Source organism: Xiphophorus maculatus, chromosome 9 (assembly GCF_002775205.1).
Source record: "Xiphophorus maculatus strain JP 163 A chromosome 9, X_maculatus-5.0-male, whole genome shotgun sequence".
In the NCBI taxonomy this organism is placed as follows: Eukaryota; Metazoa; Chordata; class Actinopteri; order Cyprinodontiformes; family Poeciliidae; genus Xiphophorus; species Xiphophorus maculatus.
In genome coordinates, this window is record NC_036451.1 from 10,908,717 (window position 1) to 10,928,965 (window position 20,249).

General features: G+C 38.7%; 1 protein-coding gene across 2 annotated transcripts; it reads right to left on the reverse strand.

Annotated features, from left to right (window-relative positions):
- Window positions 1-9,088: 9,088 nt before the first annotated feature.
- On the reverse strand, window positions 9,089-20,213 carry ankle1 (ankyrin repeat and LEM domain containing 1). Of its 2 annotated transcripts, XM_023340167.1 has the most exons (9): window positions 19,861-20,213; window positions 19,049-19,201; window positions 18,184-18,289; window positions 17,069-17,189; window positions 13,083-15,434; window positions 12,796-12,964; window positions 12,030-12,192; window positions 11,799-11,931; window positions 9,089-10,401 (listed from the first exon to the last, which is right to left on the reverse strand). In XM_023340167.1, exons 1-9 carry the CDS (start codon window positions 19,923-19,925, stop codon window positions 10,235-10,237), a joined length of 3,429 nt encoding a protein of 1,142 aa, XP_023195935.1. In that variant the 5' UTR covers window positions 19,926-20,213; the 3' UTR covers window positions 9,089-10,234. The 2 variants fall into 2 exon arrangements, with proteins under 2 accessions (XP_023195935.1, XP_023195936.1); XM_023340168.1 differs by lacking the exons at window positions 9,089-10,401; window positions 11,799-11,931; window positions 12,030-12,192 and having other exon boundaries at window positions 12,853-12,989; window positions 19,861-20,174.
- Window positions 20,214-20,249: the final 36 nt, after the last annotated feature.

Consider the following 20,249-nt stretch of genomic DNA (forward strand, 5'->3'; position numbering starts at 1 on the left):
TTATTAACTTCTCGCTTTTCCTCTCCCACCCTACACCTCTCCCAACATTACTTACTGTTGCTGCTCTTCATCCAATCATGGCTGTCTCTTTACCATAAACACCTCGTTTTCTTTTTGTAAACACTCCATATTTTTTTTATCTACAGTGCATATCATTCATAACAATGGGTAAAGTAGTCTAAAAGGTAGAAGTAAAAGACAATACTGTGAGCAAAGAAGACAGTTGCTTTCTCAACACAGCTAGGGCCAGTATGTGGTTAGGATAGGGTAAACTTGTTCATTGAAAAACTGAACCTAAAGCAGTCTTATGATGCTGTAGTTAGCATCATAAGACTGCTTTAATTTGAGTAAACTTACAGCTTCCCCACTGAAATAAATCAACTAATTTCTCATTATGGATGTAACTGTAATATTTTATATTCCATTTATTAATGGCTATTTTGGTATTCATAAATATACACATTAAGTGCACCTATCTAAAAAAAAAAAAAAAAAATGTCAGCTAAATTTTGGGGTAGACTAAAAAGCTGGCTCGGTAGCCAGACCAGACTACAGTCGTTTGCTTATCAGTCATGTTGCTAATAGCTTGACAGCTATAGTGTGAAAATAGTGTTACCTTTATAAGATGGCAAGCTGGTGCGAAATATTTTCAGCCAAATCCGTCTCTCTTGTAAAATACAGTAGCTTTCTTTCAGCCAGCTGACAGTCAACAAAGGGTGAGGGGCAGCGCTATTACTCTATCCATTAAAAAAAATACTTTAAACTTGTAAATTGTTTTTTAATTTTTGTACGTAAACCTTGCCTAGTCTAACCACTGAATCACTCTCCGGTAGATTTTTTTTGTTTTTTCCCAACTGTGTGCGTGTAAGAAGGTGTGTGTGTGTGTGTGTGTGTGTGTGTGTGTGTGTGTGTGTGTGTGTGTGTGTGTGTGTGTGTGTGTGTGTGTGTGTGTGTGTGTTTTGTCTGTCCTGTCAGTTCCAATCAGTGTGTGCGTGTGATGAATATGAATAGTCAACCTCCCTGCAGGTTTGGCAGGAGACCACCTCCAGCTGGACTCAGACCCCTGCTCAAGTGTCTTGGTGTGTGTTTTGTGAGTGCGGTTGTACAAGTCAGTTTGTATCTGTCAGCGCGGTGACAACCTCAGGGGGAAATGACAAACTATGCATGCAAATCACAGAAAATGAATGCTTCAAGCTCATTTTAAAATGTTTATTTTTTAGATTTTTGTCATAAAGTGCATAGATAAATTCTGAGATCTGTTAAAATTGTTACATTTTGCAAGTTTCACATCCATCTTTCCTTCAGTAGTCCCATGTTTCTTTTTTTAGGCACTTTAATCTTCTTCCATATGAGTTTTTAGTCCTTTTTTATTTGCAGAAGATTGAAATAATTTCCAAAAATATCTTGTCCTTGCAGTAAGAATCCATCTATCATTCTGTGAGCGTGTGTGTCTATAATTGCAGTGCAGCAGATAAAGAAGGAGACGCCATTCCAGCTGTGAGGAGACAGAAGGCGTCGTGTACACACGGCCACAATAAACACTGCACACACTGACGCACTTGCACATACACAGCAGGTGGGGGTTGAGTGCAAGCAGGTGAGCATTAAGTCAGGGTGCTAAACAGATCACGTCGCGGTGTGATATCTGCAGACGGAGGAGGCCGGTCTGTACCTGCAGGCTGAGCGCGGCGATTCGCAGCACCCTCGCCAGGAATTTCCTTCAACTCCTGGGAGGAGGGCGGGCTGAAGGTGAAAGACGGGTGCAAACTGCGGCTTCTGCTATTTTTCTTCAAAGCTACATCTTGTTAACCTTATTAAATCTGAAATTGCTGTAGTTAACATTTTTGAACAGTTTACATTCATCTTAATGTGTAGGTTTTGTGGGAAAATTATATTTTTAAAGATTGAAAACACTCTACAGTATGTCTTAAGGCTAATTGCACTTTTGAAAATAGTTTTACATTTTCACATTAATTAAGTTATTTGTGGAAATATTTGTTTTTCACCTTTAATGTTTCTATTTTAGCATAGAAACCTCGCCTGTTTCATGTTATTTTTAAATTTTATGCATATTTTCCCTCCAGGCAAAAGCTCACACTTGCAAGCCTAAAATTAGCTTGCGTGATGAAACGACGCGGAGAAATCAGATTGACAGCAGTGGAGAAAAATAGGTGCAAAATCTCCGCAGACGCTCCATGTTTTGGTAGAGCACATATCTGTCCCTACGTTCTGTAAAACTCAAATAATGAAAGGACAGAAAAATAAATAAAACAGTGTGTTCACAAGTTTGTCAAAAGGAGCAAAATTCTCAGCATTTAATCACCTCCTGTATGATTTGCCTGTCTGGAATTACTAGTCTGTTCTGACAGAGTCCACGGTGCTAATTGTGAAACGCTGACAGTGCTCATCACACAAACCTGTCTTACGAATTTCCTGGAACATTGTCAGGGCTCCCTTTTGTTATTTTCTTTCCCCTTTTTATCCTTGCACCCAGTCTGCTGAGGAAACATGGCCATTATCAGTGCCGATACGTATCACTTACTTCGCTACTCGACCTTAAGAAAAATCCTCCGTAGTTTTGTTCTGTTTTCTGCTCGTCGCCGCTCAGATGCGCTGAATCAACTGCATGGAGTATTATTGGCAAGGAAATTTGCAATTTGAGTTTTGAAAGAAAAGGGACATTTCAGTTCATGTCTTACACAAATTTGTTCTTTTCACTGGCTCTTTGGTCACAGCCTCATCTAGTCACCTCGTTTTAAAATGATGCTGTTTAATTAAGTAATTCTCGTTATTGCCCATACTCTCTGAACTCTTCTCTCTCCTTATTCTTCAGGGGTAAAATTCATAATTTTTGAAGTAAGGTTCTGTTAAGTGGCTATAAGCGGTTGCAGCTGGAAATAACTCACATGGTGTCTTCATTCTGTATAATTTCAGATTGCTTGGCCCCCGAGTGCTTAAATGGTAAGTGGACTGAACTTATATAGCGCTTTTCCAGTCATTTTGACCACTCAAAGCGCTTTACAATATGGAACAGAAACTAACTACTATCCAAGAAGGGCCAAGACTAAAGTGGACTTCTAGGTCCTTATAGAAACCCCAATCTCATAATGTTTAATGCAAACCCTATTTTATATACCTTTAAGCTCTTTGGACTTAGTGGCTGTTTTACAGCAGCTGACAATGATTTCCACAGGAAATGAAAGTGCAACACCAATTAATTTCCTGTGTGAAACTCTTATTGAGAATGGAAGCATGTCCATTCAGAGTAACTCTCTGATATAAAGGGAAGGGGTGTAAAACACACAAATATTAAAGCAGTTTATGATCGAAGGACCTTGTTTTATATATATTTTTATTGATTTTACCAATGGTTCACGTCTCTGTTACGTATGTACTTGGAAACACTTACATGCTCCATTTTCACGTTACACAGAGGAAGCCTGTGTTAACTATTATAAATAAGCATTAGCCTTACTGTCCAATACATATGTAATTACAGTGTAGATGTTCATAAAATGGTCAATGAAGACAGAAAGAGCGTAATATACTTCTGATATATTTATGTGCTTTTAAACTTTTACAGAACTTTGCTTCAATAATCCTAAACTTTTTCAGTAAGATCGTTTTTATTGTCTGTTTCAAAGCTCCCTATATTTAGCCAAAGTCTCAGCTCCCCCCAACCCGTCCACTTTTCTAAAAATGATTCAGTGGTTAAATGTCAGAGCTGTCCGTACCATTAAGGCCAGCGTGTTTGAAGGAAGGACACCTCCCCCTCCTTCTTCCTCTGTCTCTTTAAATCCCCTTCTCCCCCCGTTAGCTCCCACATCATCCAGCACCCCCTCACCATCGCTCCAACCAGGCTGGTTAGAGGGCTGATGTGCAGGCCTTGTCATTCAGATTAAGGCCACATTGTCAGCTCAGGGCTCTTCTCTCTTTAGTTTCGTGTCCCGTTTCTTTCTTCCCACTGTCAGCCACCCCGTCCCGCGGCCAGAAAAGACCTTATAAAGCTACACTCTCTCTCATCCACTTCTGTCAATTCAAACACTGTCACTCACACCACCATTGGGGGTTTGTCGCAGCAAGGACTATTTGTTTATATATAATGTTGGACATGTTTTTCTATGTAGATATATATTTCATCAGCTAACAGAGTTGTAGACTTGATTTATTTTTCTTGGGGGGGGAGTTACTTTGAAGTGAAGAGATCTTCGTCAGGTACAAATAAAATGACAGCAGTGGCATAAGATGTGAGGGTAAAAAGAGGCGGCATACTCCTCTCCACAAGTCTTAGTACTCTTTGTAGTAAAGACAGCAAAAGCTGTTATTTTTAAATCAAAGTTGTATGAGTGCAGGGGTATTTAGAGAGGGATTGGCAGGTGGTGACACATTCAACCAGATTGCCTTAGTCACTCCTTATCCTGCTCTGTTAAAGCATCCCAGAATGATATTTATCACCCAAACGAATCTTGACTCATCAGCGTAGTTGCTCTCACGTCCTGTCTTATTTACTACAGCAGCTCTGTGGCATTTGAGTTCCATGCTTCTTACTGTCTGCGCATTTTTCTTTCCTTCCCAAGATGAGCAATGATTCAGCACTGTCTAAGATGGTGGACAGTTTCTCTCTTGGTTTTAGTGCAAAGAGAGGAAACAAATAAAAAGCACATTTGAGCCTTTCAGTCCTCAGACTCAGGGGACCACATCATAACGAAACAGCAAGCGTTAGTGATCGGGGTGAGTCGGCAGTTTCATACCCGTTCTCTCCCTCATCCTCAAACTTGCGCTGAAGCCTTTGAGGCATGTCGATGCTCCTCTAGAGGCCGAGCAGCTGTGCTTCAAAACAGGAAAGAAAAAAAAAGACAGAAAACTGCAGCTCCTGCCCAGGTGCTCTGTTAACCAAGAACTACTATGAGTCAGGAGTTTCAAGATGACTTTCTTTGTGTAACTGCTACTTTCAGCAAAGTAAGACATGTTCCCATGCACTCACCGTCTGTGTAATTTTGACCGTATTTCATGGAAGTTAAATCGTACTTGTATTACTGGTTGGTTTCTAAGATTTAAAGAAAAGGTGAGTCAAAGTTGTTTCTTTTTTCGTGGGCTGCGGTGGAAGAAACTACTGGGGGAGGGAAAATCTTCACAAAGTCATACACTTGTTTTTGTGTCACATTTGTTTTTTGTTTTTTTTATTATTTAAAGAAATGTTTTGGTTATTTCAATCAAAATGACCAAAATGTAATATGTTACTGTCATGTAACTGGGAACAACTCCACTAATACACAGTTATGTTATTGATACCCTTGGCAGATTTAGGGTTGAAGTAATTTTATCAACATGTTTCTTTGTTATTATTTTGAAGTGACCCAGACAGAGTTCGAACTTGAAACTGATAGGGAATTTGTTGAAGGAACTAAAGATTAGGGTGATGGCCTTTATGTCAAAGATTTGGAGCTCATCTTGGACAATAAATCATCAAGATGATGATTTATCATCTTGATGATGATGATTTATTGTTCATAAATCTCTAGGAGCTCTTATCAGTAATTATAGAAAGGTGTGATTGCTTTAATGCTAATAAAGATCTCAAATTGATTATTGGGAAGAATTTTTACATGCTATTTATTTTATTAAAATAAACAAAACTTTATATATGAAATTAACACTTTTGTATTTTCTTATCTATCAAGAGAAGACTTTCCCATTTTCTCTTGGTCGAATGAAGCAAGTTTTATGTCTAAATCTGCCATAGGGATGAATAAAGTTGAGCTTTACGTAACCAGTTCAAGCATTGGTTAGCACATAATCATTAAATGTCCATGATGTTGTTGTCATTGGTAAAGCTCCCATGACCTTTTCTGTTTACTTCTGAAGAATGAAAGAAAGATTTACTTCATGAATATGCAAGGTAAAAGTTTCTCCACCCACAGAGCAGCCACGCTTCGCCCTCATTTCTAAGCAGACTGTCATCTCTGGTCACCGTCCGGTTCACGCTTCCCTCAGTGAACATTCAACGCTGTCGGTGAGTTTGATTGTAATTTAACAAAAACCATCGACCGTTGACTGTACCCTGTGGACAGCTTTTGTCACTAGATGTATTTTTAAAAGATGAAGATGGAGCCCCACCATACGAATCAGAGGAAGAACGGCTGATGACTCCTTGGGAAGGAAAACAATCCGGACATACTTCCAGCTTTCTAAATCACAGCAAAGGTCACAATCAACATTCATTGCTGTCGGTGGGTTTGACTTTGTGGAAGAGCTCACTGAACGATGAATGCAACTGTGTCCCAGATTTCATCCGACCGTCACAAGGAATGTTGTCACGGCATGCTGATGATGGCGTTATTTATTTCGCCTGTCTCTCTCCCTCAGCTACCGTGATGCTGGTGGTGTGAACTGCCTTGACGACAGTTTGGCTTTAGGAGCAACAGAAGAAAAGACAATAAAACTAAACTTGGGACATGAAATACTAGACATGACTTTGTTGTGAACTTTGAACTAAATGGAAATGTTTTATTTTTTGTGCACATTGTAATTGGACTAGTTGGTATGTTAAGGTATAAAAAGGCATAAATCAGGTGGTCTTCATTTCTGTAATGTTTCCAGGAATTAAGTTACTATGATACATAAGAATTTAAATTCACTGTGTTCCTAATTCTTAACACATCGCATGCAATGTCTTTGATGAATTTCAATAAATCATCACACTTTCAGATCTCAGTGAAGCTGTTGATACTCATTGATTTTCCAGGGGAACATGTGAAATTGATGATGTTAGATCTAGCATAGTCAAAGCTCCTCTTCTGAAACTTGAATAAAAACGATAGCTATCTGCAATATGCAAATCCCACCGATCAAAGCACCTCAAGCCAAGATGTAAGAAAAACAAAAAGTGAATGGAGTTGTCAAGATTTAATCTTAAGATTTTTGAAATATTGTAGCTAATTTTTGATGAAAATGTAAACTATGGAGCCCTCTTAAAATACCAGAAGTAAATTTGTGAAGTAAAAACATGACACCAGTTAAGTCATTCTAAAGCTTTTCTTCACATATAATTTGGCATTTATCTTTTACGACCCAAATTAAAACTAATGTCTTCTAGAAATTTTTTTTTACAATATTATTTTATAAATTAGGCTCCATCAATATGTGTTTCCACAGTATTGCAACAGGATAATTGTAACAATTAAAGGTGGAAAAAGATTTTTAATTATTTATCACAGCCTAATATTTTAATTGTGTTGGACCATTTTAACTAAGAAAAATAAGCATAATTGCTCTTATATTTTTTACGTTTCACTGCCAAGCTTTATTTTTGGAGGTGCATTCATACATAGCAACACAATAGTTCCTACATCAATGGGCAAGCAACTGCATTTAATGTTGTTAAAACACACAATACCGTCTTCAAAAGTGTAACACCACCCGTTCAGTCCCCCAGAACTACACCTAGAACTAAAAAAAAAAAAAAGCTGAAACTACATTTTATTCAACATGTTTACTTTAATTGGAGCACATTACAAAATCTAAAGTCTTAATATTTAGCTGTTTCTTCCAGTCTATATGTATGCAATTAAATTTCAAAAATATTGTGCTGGTGATATAGTTAGCTTTTGTTTCCCCCCGCAGACCATTGTACTGCTCAGCCAGGAAGGAACCTTCTTTAAAAAATAACTGAAGGGTGTTAATTCTGAAATAAAACCACATCATGACCACAAACACTAACTGTCCCCTTTTCTTTTTGACAACTCAGAGGTCATGGCTGTTCAAAATGGCTTTATGCTTTCATATTATTTTTATACATACCTCTGCCTACGCTGCACCATTATAGATGATTTTTCACATCCCGTTATTATACAATAATTCTCATAAAAAGTAAATTGATGCTCTGCAAATAAGCAGTGACTGACGAGATCTGCAGCCCTCTCTCCACCAGATTATATAATGCGTCATTTGGGTCGCTGCTTTAGGATTAGCAGCAGCCTTAAAGAAAGGGCCTGTGGTGATACGGAGAAAATGATGACGATGATGATGATGCTGGTAAGAATGTGCTGCCTCACCATTACCAAGAAACTGCAGCTGAAACTGAATGAGTCACACTAACAGTAAAGAAAGCCAATTCTTGAAAAACAGATTCACCTTTGATTAAACAAAAACCATCTTACATAACTAAGTGGATGCACACAGTTCATTTCTTTGTTTACTTGTGTGTTTTTTGGGAGACCGATGCAAGTAAAGCTCAGGGTTTCTGCAAGATTTAATCAAGATGTCTAATTTAACTTTAAGATCACCATAGAGAAAAAATAGGTTAGTCACATGAAAACATATAAAATCTAAGCAAGACATGTAACTTAGGAAAACAGTTTGATGGTTTTCTACTCCGTTTTCTTTTCATGCAGGTATAAATGAGACTTCATCTCATTTCAGCTCCTGATAAGAGGTTTTAAAATTCCTCTTTTCAGATCAAACCATTTTAAAGATACACTTTTCCATGACGTAGGAGTCAGTTTGAAGAGTAGCAAACAAATTTTGCTTTTAATTGCTTAAACGTGCAATTTTTTATGAGGAATCACCATGCTTATTACACAGAAATAGTTTGAAGCATGTAATATTAAATAATTAAGCCAATTGAATATAAAACATGCAATCACTGGAAAAATTAAGACTTTGTAAGATTTTAATTTTGATTATTTAAATTAAGATTTTAAATATTTTTTAAAAATAAATTTTAGCGATAAAATATTAAAGGAGCTAAATTGGATCAAATTATCTGAACAAATTATGTTTGGATTTCTCAAATTCTTATAGTGATCAGAGATCGAGGGCGGGTACTAAATAAAGTGAACGAATGAAATCAATGTCATTTTTAGTCCACTAGAGGGACACCAAACAACAGGAAGCAGACACTGAAAACAGCAGGATCCAGATTAATGTGAGCTTCCCACATTATCCCTCCCTCTTCACAAAAACAGTGAAAGAAATGTGCAAGGAATGGAGAAAAGCAGTGATATAGACAGTCTAGTCAGGATGAAAGCAGTTTCATTAACTATAAAAACATTATTTTGTGATAAATCAAACAGATGTATCAAACAGATCAAAGACAGGGAGCTTTATTTTCAAACCACGAAAGAAATCAGAAGTAATGCACAGATTTTTTTTAGGGTTAGGGGTTAGACCTAAAAAAATGTCCTTCTAGATTAATCAATTGCTTAAATGAAATCTTCTAAAACCTGAATTGTAGTGTTTTCTTTGATGTGCTTTATTAAAGTGGCAATTGTTTAATTTTGCTTTACAAGCAATGTAAAGCAAACATTCTAAAACACAAAGTCTGCATTTGTCACTGCTAATGCTTTTTTAGCCGTGTGAGACTGTCAGAGAGCTCATCAATCGTAATTCCCTGTGGAGATAATGAGTGATTCGGAAGCTCACTGCATGGGTCACTGATGTGTAGTAAATGAGATGGTGAAATTATGGAGATCATAACACCAAGTAACAGCTGTAACCCCTGAGATCCAGCATGCAATCTAAGGATCTTTCGCATAGGAACAAAGTTTAAACTGGTTATGCCAATAAACAGAAACATCTCATCTTCTACTTTCAAGCTATGATTTTCTTCTTTTACAACTCATTATTCTTCATCCTTCAAAATATAATTACTCACTAATACATCACTTAGCTAACTTCTTTTTAATCAAAACTAAATTAATACAAGCTATGATCACTAAGCTATGTAAAAAAGTCTCACATTTTATGAAACATAAAGTTCATTTAAAATTAATTAACTGTGACTTTAAAAAAAAAAAAGCACTGGGCTATAAGTGAAAATAAAGCTTAAACCTAAGGAGTAACATTTTTCAAAATGAGTTGTGGCAAAATTCCAGAAAGTTGAAATGCAACAGAATTGATTGTTTTGTTCACATGTCTTGAAAAGCTAAGACAAAGTTATTGTGAGTTTCTCAAATTCCACAAAGAACATCCATTGAAAATGTATAAAGAGCATACTTATTAAAACAGAACAAGTCTAAAAATTCATTGTACAGTTTCTGCATAATGATAAACTGTATGTTCAGGCTGCATTAAAAAGAAAACTGTACTGGTTTTAGGAGAAAAAAACCATCCCTGATAAAGAGTTTAATGCGGCTCATGTAGCTGATGTCCATCAATGTAGAAATTTCACCCCATCAGTGTTGGTGTTTTGCAGTTAATAGCCTTCCACACCTCCCCACTCCTATAGGGGTCTCTACTGCCTGATGTCTGCTGGTCTGAGCTGTCTCTCACCCTCAGCCAGGAAAATCTGCATGGCTCGGTATAGCAGATGGATCCCGAGCTCCCGTTTCCTCTTTAGCTCCCAGTTTGACACCACGCCATAGAAATCTCCTCGCTTCTGATTGGTCAGCATCTTTAGCCCTGGAATAAGGACAGTTTGGTCCAAAAATGTTGCACTCAAGTAATTTCAGACAAACTAAGCAAGTCTGTGAAAATCACTTCCATAAGACACTGGTATTGTCTACACAAGACACAACTAAATAAGTTAAATAAGTGTGGTCAGTCTATAAATTAATGGTATTTTCCTTACACTCATGCCATATACTTGGTGTACTCTGTCTTAAATAGGGAAAGACATTTTCAGTTAAAATATTTTTTTACAAGATGTGTAAGCTCCAACACCAATCCTTCCTCACCAGTTAATCATCTCATTTCTAAATATCCATGTAGTGAAATGTTTTCTCCATCTAATCTCATTTTCTCTCCGAGACAAAAAACTGAGGAAGAGAGACGGAGAGAAAGGAAGGGTAGAAGTCAAGGCACTGCTGTTTTTTTTTATACTTAATTACATTTTTGGACTGTCATTATAAAGTGTTTGTGTAGAAAGCTACATCAACACCCAAACAGAAAAAGAAAATATTTAAAATTTTAAAACGGACTAATTTTGCTTTTTTTTTTTTAAACTTGAAATTATCAATTTGGTTCTTTAATAATAATTTGCTTTCATCACAATGAGATCTATTTTTAAAAAATGCCACATTTTCCTACTACAGTGCATAGCTGTAAGAACCACCAGGGACTAACTGAAAGGGATGTAGCTAGGGCTGGAGCCAGTTTGGGGGCCATTCTCACAAAAGTTAAATTTTATGCCTTACAAATTACAGTAATTTGGTAATTGTAAACCTTTCTGGACTGAAATAGACATAAATTTTACAGTAAATTTCACTTATCAGTTATTAAATTTCTTTAAAATAATTTCTTTAGATTGAGGAATGATGTATAACTTTTTGATTGTCTGATACAGCAATTTTTAGAGGCCAAAACTCAAGCACAGTTTAGGTCTGTGTATCGCTAGTAAAGCTTTCCCAAAATGAGGTTAGTAAGTTAATTTATGATATAGCAAGCAGTGTAGTAGCTTCTCAACATAGACCTCACTATAGTTTTGGATAGCTTTTATACTTTAATAAATGAATCTGTAATATAAATCTTCATTTTAGTTACTTTTGTGTGATTTCAAATTTGCAGTGAGGAAAAAAAAATGTAAGTATTCAACTTTAAAAAAAAGCAGAAAAAGTCAGGAAGGGAGGAAACATAGTTTTGCTCAACACCATAAACCAATTTTCAACTCAGAAGCTCCTAAAAATCTATGATGGCATTACTTTTCATCAAACCTTCAAGGATATGACTATATATTCATATTTATATTTTTGTATTCAGATTTGCGCATGCGGGTGGGTAAAGGACGTCACATCAAACACTTGGTCTGACGCCATACATAGGTGATTAGCAACGACAAGTTATGACTGCTCCTCACTCACCGATGGCCTCCACCATGCAGGCCTCTCTTGTGTACGCTTCCACAGGAATGACGTTCTGAAAACAGTGCAGAGAGATGACACCCTGTCCGGCAGTCCACACCTGGAGAATGTGCTGCACTTTTGGACAAAGTTTCTGTTAAAGGGAAGAAAAGCAGCCCTGTTACCTATTGATACCACCTTGGTTAAACGTCCTTATAATTTTACAAGACAGAGGTGTCTGGGCAGAGTTACTTTGGCGGATTTCTCCCCTCGGTAGTACTCTAAAGCTTCATACAGGTGACTGTAGGGGCGGGAGCGTTTTCCTTTGCCCACATAAAATATGGCATGGATGAAAGTCTGGAAACATTCCTGAGGAGTCATGGTGTGACTGCGGAACGGGAGGTTCTTCGTCACTCTAATGAAAGAAAAAGAAAAAGATGTAATACTACATATTATTTGGTTTTTTTCATTACAACCCAAATCAGGGATTAAAACCAGTTTAGAGGCTCATTTTTAGTTAAGAAAATGGCTGATGAAAAGTTATCTGATTTATTGTGGTCTTCCAGTGGAATTAAAAAGAAAATGATATATTTATTATGTATTTAGTATTTTGCAACCATAAACGTAACTGGAATTCACAACATAGTGTAACAGCTGGGAAGATAAGTGGTCCCTGTTTCTTAAAAAAAAATAATAAAGAATTACATCATGTTACACATTTTTGTTTTGAATATTTTTGTAAATACTGTGAACCCACTAGATTTTTACTCACTGTTATCCTATTGTTATCTTATACTGTCATATTGTCTCTTTTTTATTTGCTTTATTAATGATTTTTTGCTAATAAGAAACTCAAAAACATCAAAAATAAAACTTCCAAAAGAGCTATAGGAGCCTATATCACACATGTTCAAAACAACGATAACAAGTTAACACTTATCAAACTGTGAAACTTAAAAACCTTTTTGCGAGGCAAAAGGACTGCACCAGAAATCAAAACGCAAAAAATAGACTGTACCTTGGGTCAAGAAGAAGGTAGTTAAAGCTGGACTTGATGATGCCCTCCCTCCACTTCCTGTTTTGATCAGGTTGGTCAAACTGCTGGCACAGGGACTGCTCATCACCATGTGAATTGGGCAGCTGGAAAGTCTTCAGGACCCGACAGAGATCTGGACTATACCCTAAATCTAGTAACGTTAAAGAAGAAAACATCTGTGAATGACAAGGTGCAACATTACTTGCTTAAATTCTCCTGAATGTTTCTTCACGTAATGTAATAATGTAATATCTGAAAATAAACATAACCTTTCTGCGGTTGGTCAGACTGCTTGTTGTCATTCTGTGTGTTGCAGTTTTCTTCTTGCAACAGTCGGCAGAGCTTCCTCAGGTAAGTTGGCCTGGTGAGGCTGCTGATAGGACCCGGGCTCTCTCCCAGTTCCACCAGCCTCAGTCTCAGCTCCCTGTCAGTCATTCCTCTAGTTTCTGGCAACAGTCTGCACTCAGATTTATCATCTTCCTCTTCCTGAGCCCGCATCTCAGGCTGTAGGTTCTCTTTAGCTTTGCTGCTCTTAGTTTCAGTTTGCAAAGCTCGCCAGTCATACAAAACGGTCTCGTCGCTGATGCTGGTACTTGTGCCGGAGCTGAGTGAGGTGTCGGACGTAGGTGGAACGTGTGTCTCAATGAGCTTGTGGCCCTGCTCTGTATCAGTGTAGAGATACTCCACTGGTTCATCCAGGTTCTGGATTACTGGACGCCCCCCAGGAGTGAAAGACAGGTCTGCTAGGCGCTGTGGTCGATGGCTCGACAGCCGGCTCATGCTGTATCTTGGGGTGCATCCGGTGCCTGGAGTACGTGGGGGGTCAGTGTCCTCCGTGGATGTCTTTGGAGAAAAACTGCTGGAGGTGGACGAAGAGGATGCAGAGTTGGACTCTGAGCCGTAGTCTTCAGTAACCCAACAGTCGTCGTTTTTAAAATCATCTACCTGATCTTCAACTGCCAGATGAGCTACTTTTGACTCATCCGAACCAGGGAGAGCCTCCGTTAGAAATTCCTCATCCTCAGAAAGATGGCTGTTCTGTCCTCTTATGGCAAGAATGATCTCCGCAAAATTTTTTTCATAAGCAGCGACCGAGTCATCCTGGTTCTTGTCTAATATGTCTGTGTCATCCAAAGACTGTGATCCCTCAACAGAATCAGTTACTCTGTTGTGTAGAATAAGAGTATCAGCTTGGCTATTACTGACACTTGGACTTCTAAGAGTGCTGGACTGGGGGTCTTGGCTGTCCTTGGGTAGCGGGTCTCTTTCAGTGCACCTCTCCAAGTGGCGTGACATATAACTAGGTGTGTAAGGTGAGTTGAATCCATGCCCACTGCTCTGACACCTTGGTGTCTGCCGAAACATTCGAACTGGCATTGGCAGCGTATCGTCAAATAAAGAAGATGTGATTAACATGCTCTCAGGGTTTCTGCTTGTTCTCATTGAGCAGCGGCTCAATCTAGACCGTGTCCTGCCGGTCACAAAAGGGCTAGGTGTAAATTGAAGTCCATTATTTTCTTCTGATGACTCAGCATCTTGCCTGACCCCATCATGTTTTTTTGCAGTGCTTAAAAAAGAACCCATAGAAGCTTTCAATATATCCATCTCTTCGTGTTGTTTTTCAGATAAGGTCAGTTTATCAAGCAAACCTGATAAAGGTTGTACAGTTTCAGATTTTGAGCCTCCGTTGGGTTCTGTTTGAACTCTTAACATATTTGTATCTCCCTTTTGGAGTTCATTTTCAGAGTCTGTAGAATCCTGTTTGGTCCTTGTATCAGACTCTGACTCCTCTATAAGAGGGAATGAATGATGTCTTAGGGGTACAGGAGCATCCAGACAGCTGGTGTACTGGTCACTTTCACAGCTACTGTAATGACTGCTGCGAGTCCCACTGCTGCTGCTGCTGCTGCTACCCACATGGGCCTGCTCTTGTTGTTCAGAAGGATTCATTGGAGGTTCTTTGTTGCTCTGCCCCTCTGGTTCGTCATCACTGAGTTCAAGAGCACAGTGACTGATAACTGTTTTCTCTAGCTCCTCTTCTGTGCTCTCACTGCTTTCCCTAGAGAAGACAAATACATGGTCCGGTGATGTGACGTCGATCCCCTGCTGTGGTAAAACCGTAGCCATGCGTTCAGAATCTAGAAAGTCTGAGTATTCAGACATGTCAAAGGGTAAAGTGCACTGGCTGATTTCAACAGAAGTGCTCTGTTTTCGAGTTTCTGGACTGAAAACTGGGAAATAGTCATCTACTTTTCTAAAGCTAACACTCTTCCGACTTGCTCGCCTGGATAAAAACTCTGAAGGAGCATTAGCTGAAGCCGCCTGTTCATTATCTTTTGTGACTGTTCCATCGTCACAACTTAAGGCCTCATTTTCTTTAGCTGCCATTGTAGCTACAGGTCCTGCAGCAGAAATGCGAGTGCTTGACAGTACAGAAGGCCCATTAAATGATACTCCCCTACAACTTGGTCTTCCATTTATGTTAGACAAGGTGAAAAAGGATGAACGCCTCGTGCTGCTCAGTGGGATTTCACCAAAGCCACTGATCATGGACGAGCGGGAACTGAAGCTGTAGTCTGATTCAGGATAGCTGGACGTGTCAGTCTGGTCTGAGTACACAGCTGTGACAAGAAAACACACATTTTTATCACAACAGTTTCGAGTCCCTGCATATAACCACACTGTGTACATTTTCACTTTATTAATTTTGCAGCATTTGGCCAGTGGCAACCAACTGGGTGGAAAAGTCAGTTATCTTTGGTTTATTTATTACATTTATTACATAGCTTGACTTTGAATCTGCTGGCACGTCCTCTTCAGAAAAACTATGAAAACAGACTTTACCATTCCATTCTAAATTAATTATTTATCATAGTCTGTAAGAACTGACTACAGATATTTTTTTATTTTTTATACCTCGTCAAGATGCCGGCGCAGCTGGCTGCCTGCAGACGCAGTTCCCGTCATGTGTGTTTGTCTGTGTATATTTGCTGTAACCGATTAATGATCCGTGCTTGAAGAACCCATGGATCATCAGTTGGGCTTTCCACAATGGCTGGATGTGGTTCTGTCGATGTTCTCCGCGTTCGTCTGCTACTTTTTATGGCGGAGAACCTCGCCGAGCGGTGTAGCGGCATTGTTTGCGTGCGTGAACGGCTGATTGCGCTGTGTGGGCCTCTGCTGCTGCCCGGAGACGGGCCTGTGGTCCCGGAGGAGTTACGGAGGAGACGACGGGGCTGCGGGGCTGGAGTTAAACGGAGGTAGAAGAAGAGACGGCGCAGGCCAGCGTTACCGGCGATTATTGTGGGGAACGTGAGGTCTTTGGTAAATTGGACAGACGAACTCACGGCGCTGGTTAGGACCCAGAAGGAGTACTGGGAGTGCAGTATCTTCTGCTTCACGGAAACCTGGCTACACTCACTTATTCCGGACTACAGCGTGGAGGTTCCTGGATTTTCCTTGGTGCGGGGCGTGGGGGACAGGGACTTTTCCAAGAGTCGGAAGAAGAGGGGCGGCGGGATTGCACTTTATGTGAGTGAGAGGTGGTGTAATCCCGGCCATGTTAACATGAAGGAACAGATTTGTAGCCCGGACATTGAACTTCTGGCTGTGGGAATGCGGCCGTGTTATTTACCGAGGGAGATTACGTCCGCCATTTTGATCGCTGTTTACATTCCCCCATCAGCTGATGCAGCGGTGGCCTGTGACGTCATCAGCTCTGACACAGCCAAACTCCAGACTAAACACCCGGACGTTGTTATTGTGTCTTGTCTCTTGTCTTGTCTTGTCTCTATGCTGTAACTGCGAAGTAATGTCCCTGCTGGGATGAATAAAGTACTTCTATTCTATTCTATTCTATTACTCATTCTTGATTTACAGGCAACAATAAACTGCAAACATTATTTTCTTTTATAAATTTGTTTGGATAAGTAAATATACTGCAATCAATTTGCAATGAGATGCTACCACTTATGTTCTTGTTAATGGTAGACATTTGTTTCAGCAGTTTGGCTTTTTTGAGTTCAAATAAATAATGATGAGAATAGTAATGTGAATGTGCTGATCTTCATCTGTTAAAAGTAACTACTTTTTAGATCAGAATAATAATAATAATGACAATGTTTTTTTTTCTTTGTACATAAAGAATTGCAAATGTATGACAATGTACTTTTTCACATGGAAGTATCTTAAAACAAAAAGACCCCACAAAGTCCACAATTTTTAAAGCAATCTGCAACAAGGTAACATATCTTACAGTATTGAAACTGGGGGAGGTCCTCTTCTTCTGTATCAGCTGAGGACTGGTACTCATGAAGAAGAGAGGCACATTTCCAATTGTCCTGTTGTTCTGCTAGTTGTGCTGGTGTGTTCCCGTCCTGCACAAATAAACAGACTATAATGGTCAGATTACATAAATTAAATATTACAGCGAAATGAAATATTTATTCTTTAAAAATTTCTAATTTCTGGCAGTCACATTTGTCATATGGTATTTGGTGGTAAGCCGACACCTCAGGAGTGAGCCATTGTTGTACAATGTAATGTGGTTACTCTGACCACATGAAGTAGTCCAGGATCCATAAGGACATTTTTACAGAAAAGCTCTCAGATCAATATTTGAGCAAAGCAAACCAACCTTTTTTAAGGCTATGTGTTGAGTGAAGATATTATTCTTAAACTGTGTAATTTGAGGTCATAATGCATACTCTTTGTTTGTCCGTTTCCATAAAAAGCACACCTGGGACTCTGTGTTCGTCTAGTAGATGACCTCTCACTGAACCTGGTTCTGCTAGGAGTCTCTTCCTGATTAAAGGAAGCCATTTCTTTCCACAGTCTCCAAATACTTGCTCTGTATGAAGAACTGCTGGTAAGTCAACAATTTAATGCTGTTGGCTGGGATTTCTAAGAACTTCTTACAAGAACAACTGTATAATCTTAACTGACTACACAATTGGATCATTTTTATAATTAATTTGAATTTGATATATTTCTGGACAGAACAAGATTTTATCAAACTGAATATGGTTTGCACATTAAAAGATGCCTCAACCGTATAATAGACGTTGTATAACTAAACTCTAATCAAATAATCTAAATAATCTAATCTCTAATCTAAATAAATATATAAAAAAATATAATTATAAATAATAAATACCAATATGCTCACTTATGCTCTATTTGATTGCATTATATTTGCTTGGCTGTAAGAGCAGCAGCCTACGTGTTTATCTTCATACAAACTTGGTAAAGTGAGTTTCCATCAAAAGTGATCCCTGTCATCAAACATCATACAATGCAATTTAAGATATAAACTTGCCCATCTCGGTATTAAAACAGCTGTAATTAATCTGTTTCACTGTAAAGACTTACATTATCTTTTAAATTTGGGTTCCCTCCATTCATTAAGAGCATCTTGAGAATTTGATAGCATCCCCAAAGAGCAGCGACATGAAGAGGAGTCAGGCCTTCAGAAGATCTAAGAGAAATACAGGTAAGAAATCAATGTGCGTTTTACTAGAATATATTTGTTTACAAGATTATAGGTGTAATTCAACTGTTATCTGTAAATTGGTAAAACAATATACGTATTTTCCGCACTATATGGCACACCTTCAATGAATGGCACATTTTAAAACTTTGATAAGTTCGCTTGCTAGCGCTGTTGCCTTCATTCGAATAGTGATTATACTGACACTTCTACTTACTGCTCTCTGTTCAACAACCTACTGTTCGAGTTTGTCCTCCAACTGTAGCCATCTCGCTTCGTTCCCTCGGAAACTCTGTTTAGTCTTCTTTACTTGGCGCAGGTCATCTTGTTGCTTCCTCCACTTCCGCACCATTGATTCGTTAATGTTAAATTCTCTCGCTGCTGCTCTATTCCCATGTTCTACTGCGTGACTGGTCGCCTTGACTTTAAACTCTGCATCGTAAGCGTGTCTCTTAATAGGAGCCATTTTGGCTTTTTACACAAACACACAAATGGATATGAAACGGCACGCTTCACGCAGCCATATATCTCAGCGTGCACCGCGTGCTTCTTCTTCTACAGGGGAAAATGAAGTCGGCGGCTGCTTACCGTAGTTGCGAGACCTGTTGTGGCTCAATATTGGTCAATATATAAGGCACACCGGATTATAAGGCGCACTGTCGGCTTTTGAGAAAATTGAAGCGTTTTAGGTGCGCCTTATAGTGCCGAAAATACGGTATGTTTTCATTTCAATGTATGAAACTATACCTGACATTGGGGTCAGATCCATGCCGCAGCAACATTTTCAAGCAGCGTATGTTCTTCTCTGTTTCGTTGCCTACAGCCAGGTGTATTGCAGCCACACCTTTACTACCCACCAGGTTTGGGTTTGCACCCTTGGAAAGGAATAGCTGTACAGATCTGCAAAGGATCAAATTACGTTACTTTCTGGAATTCATGTATTAACTTAATAATGTATCACGTACAAAACATGATCATAAACATTCTATTTATCCAAAAGTTGTGCATCTTCCTACAAGCAGAACAAATAAAAAATATTAAAAGCTACTCATTTAAACATACAATAGGTACAGGTAGGTGTTTGGTTTATTATGGGTGGCTTCTCTCTGGCAAATTATCTAAGAAAGCAGTTTTGCATTAACACCTACTTACATCACCAAATTTGAAAAACAAAAAATGCTACTGCAAATAGTAACTCCAGAACTGACTGACAAATAGTAAAAGTTAAAGACAGGATGCATTTACCTAAACATTGTTTATTATATGGAATCATGTGCTTGATGACTAACGTTTATTCAACTGCACAATCATCACTTATTACAATACAACTATTTCAGCCACCGCATGGGAACGTCTGCTGGTTCATTACACGTCAAAGGACTCCAAACTTTGCATATCAAAGAGTGCCGATCGCTTAACTAAAATTGTTAAAGAGGTGTTCATAACTGAACAACTCGAAAATACAATCCAGCATCCCAAATACAGTTGTCTTCTGCGTCTCTTTCAACTCAGGACATGCCCGAACAAAACAAAGAAAAGCCTGGATACTTGTTAACTACCTGGTATCTCCATCGTTCACCGCGACGCACAACTGCCTTGCCAGCCTCCCGTTGTTGCAATCCATGACCACCGATGTTTGCTTGCACAACACTACACTATGTTATTTGCAAAGTCTTTCTGCCTAGCTCATGATGAATGAATCAGAAAACGGGGGAAAACTTTCAACCAAAGTTAGCTAATAGGGCTAATTCTGCAGAAACGACTTCACTTTGCGTACACTTGTTCGGTTAAGTTTATAATGCATTTAGCTAACAAATAATAGGCGATTCATTTAATCGTCTATTATTTGGCTAAAATGTTTACGTAGCTTTGTAGTCCCAAATAATGTTGAATTTAAAGCCGAAAACCAGATCAGGAAAAGCTGCGTTTATTGTTTTGATGGTTAAAG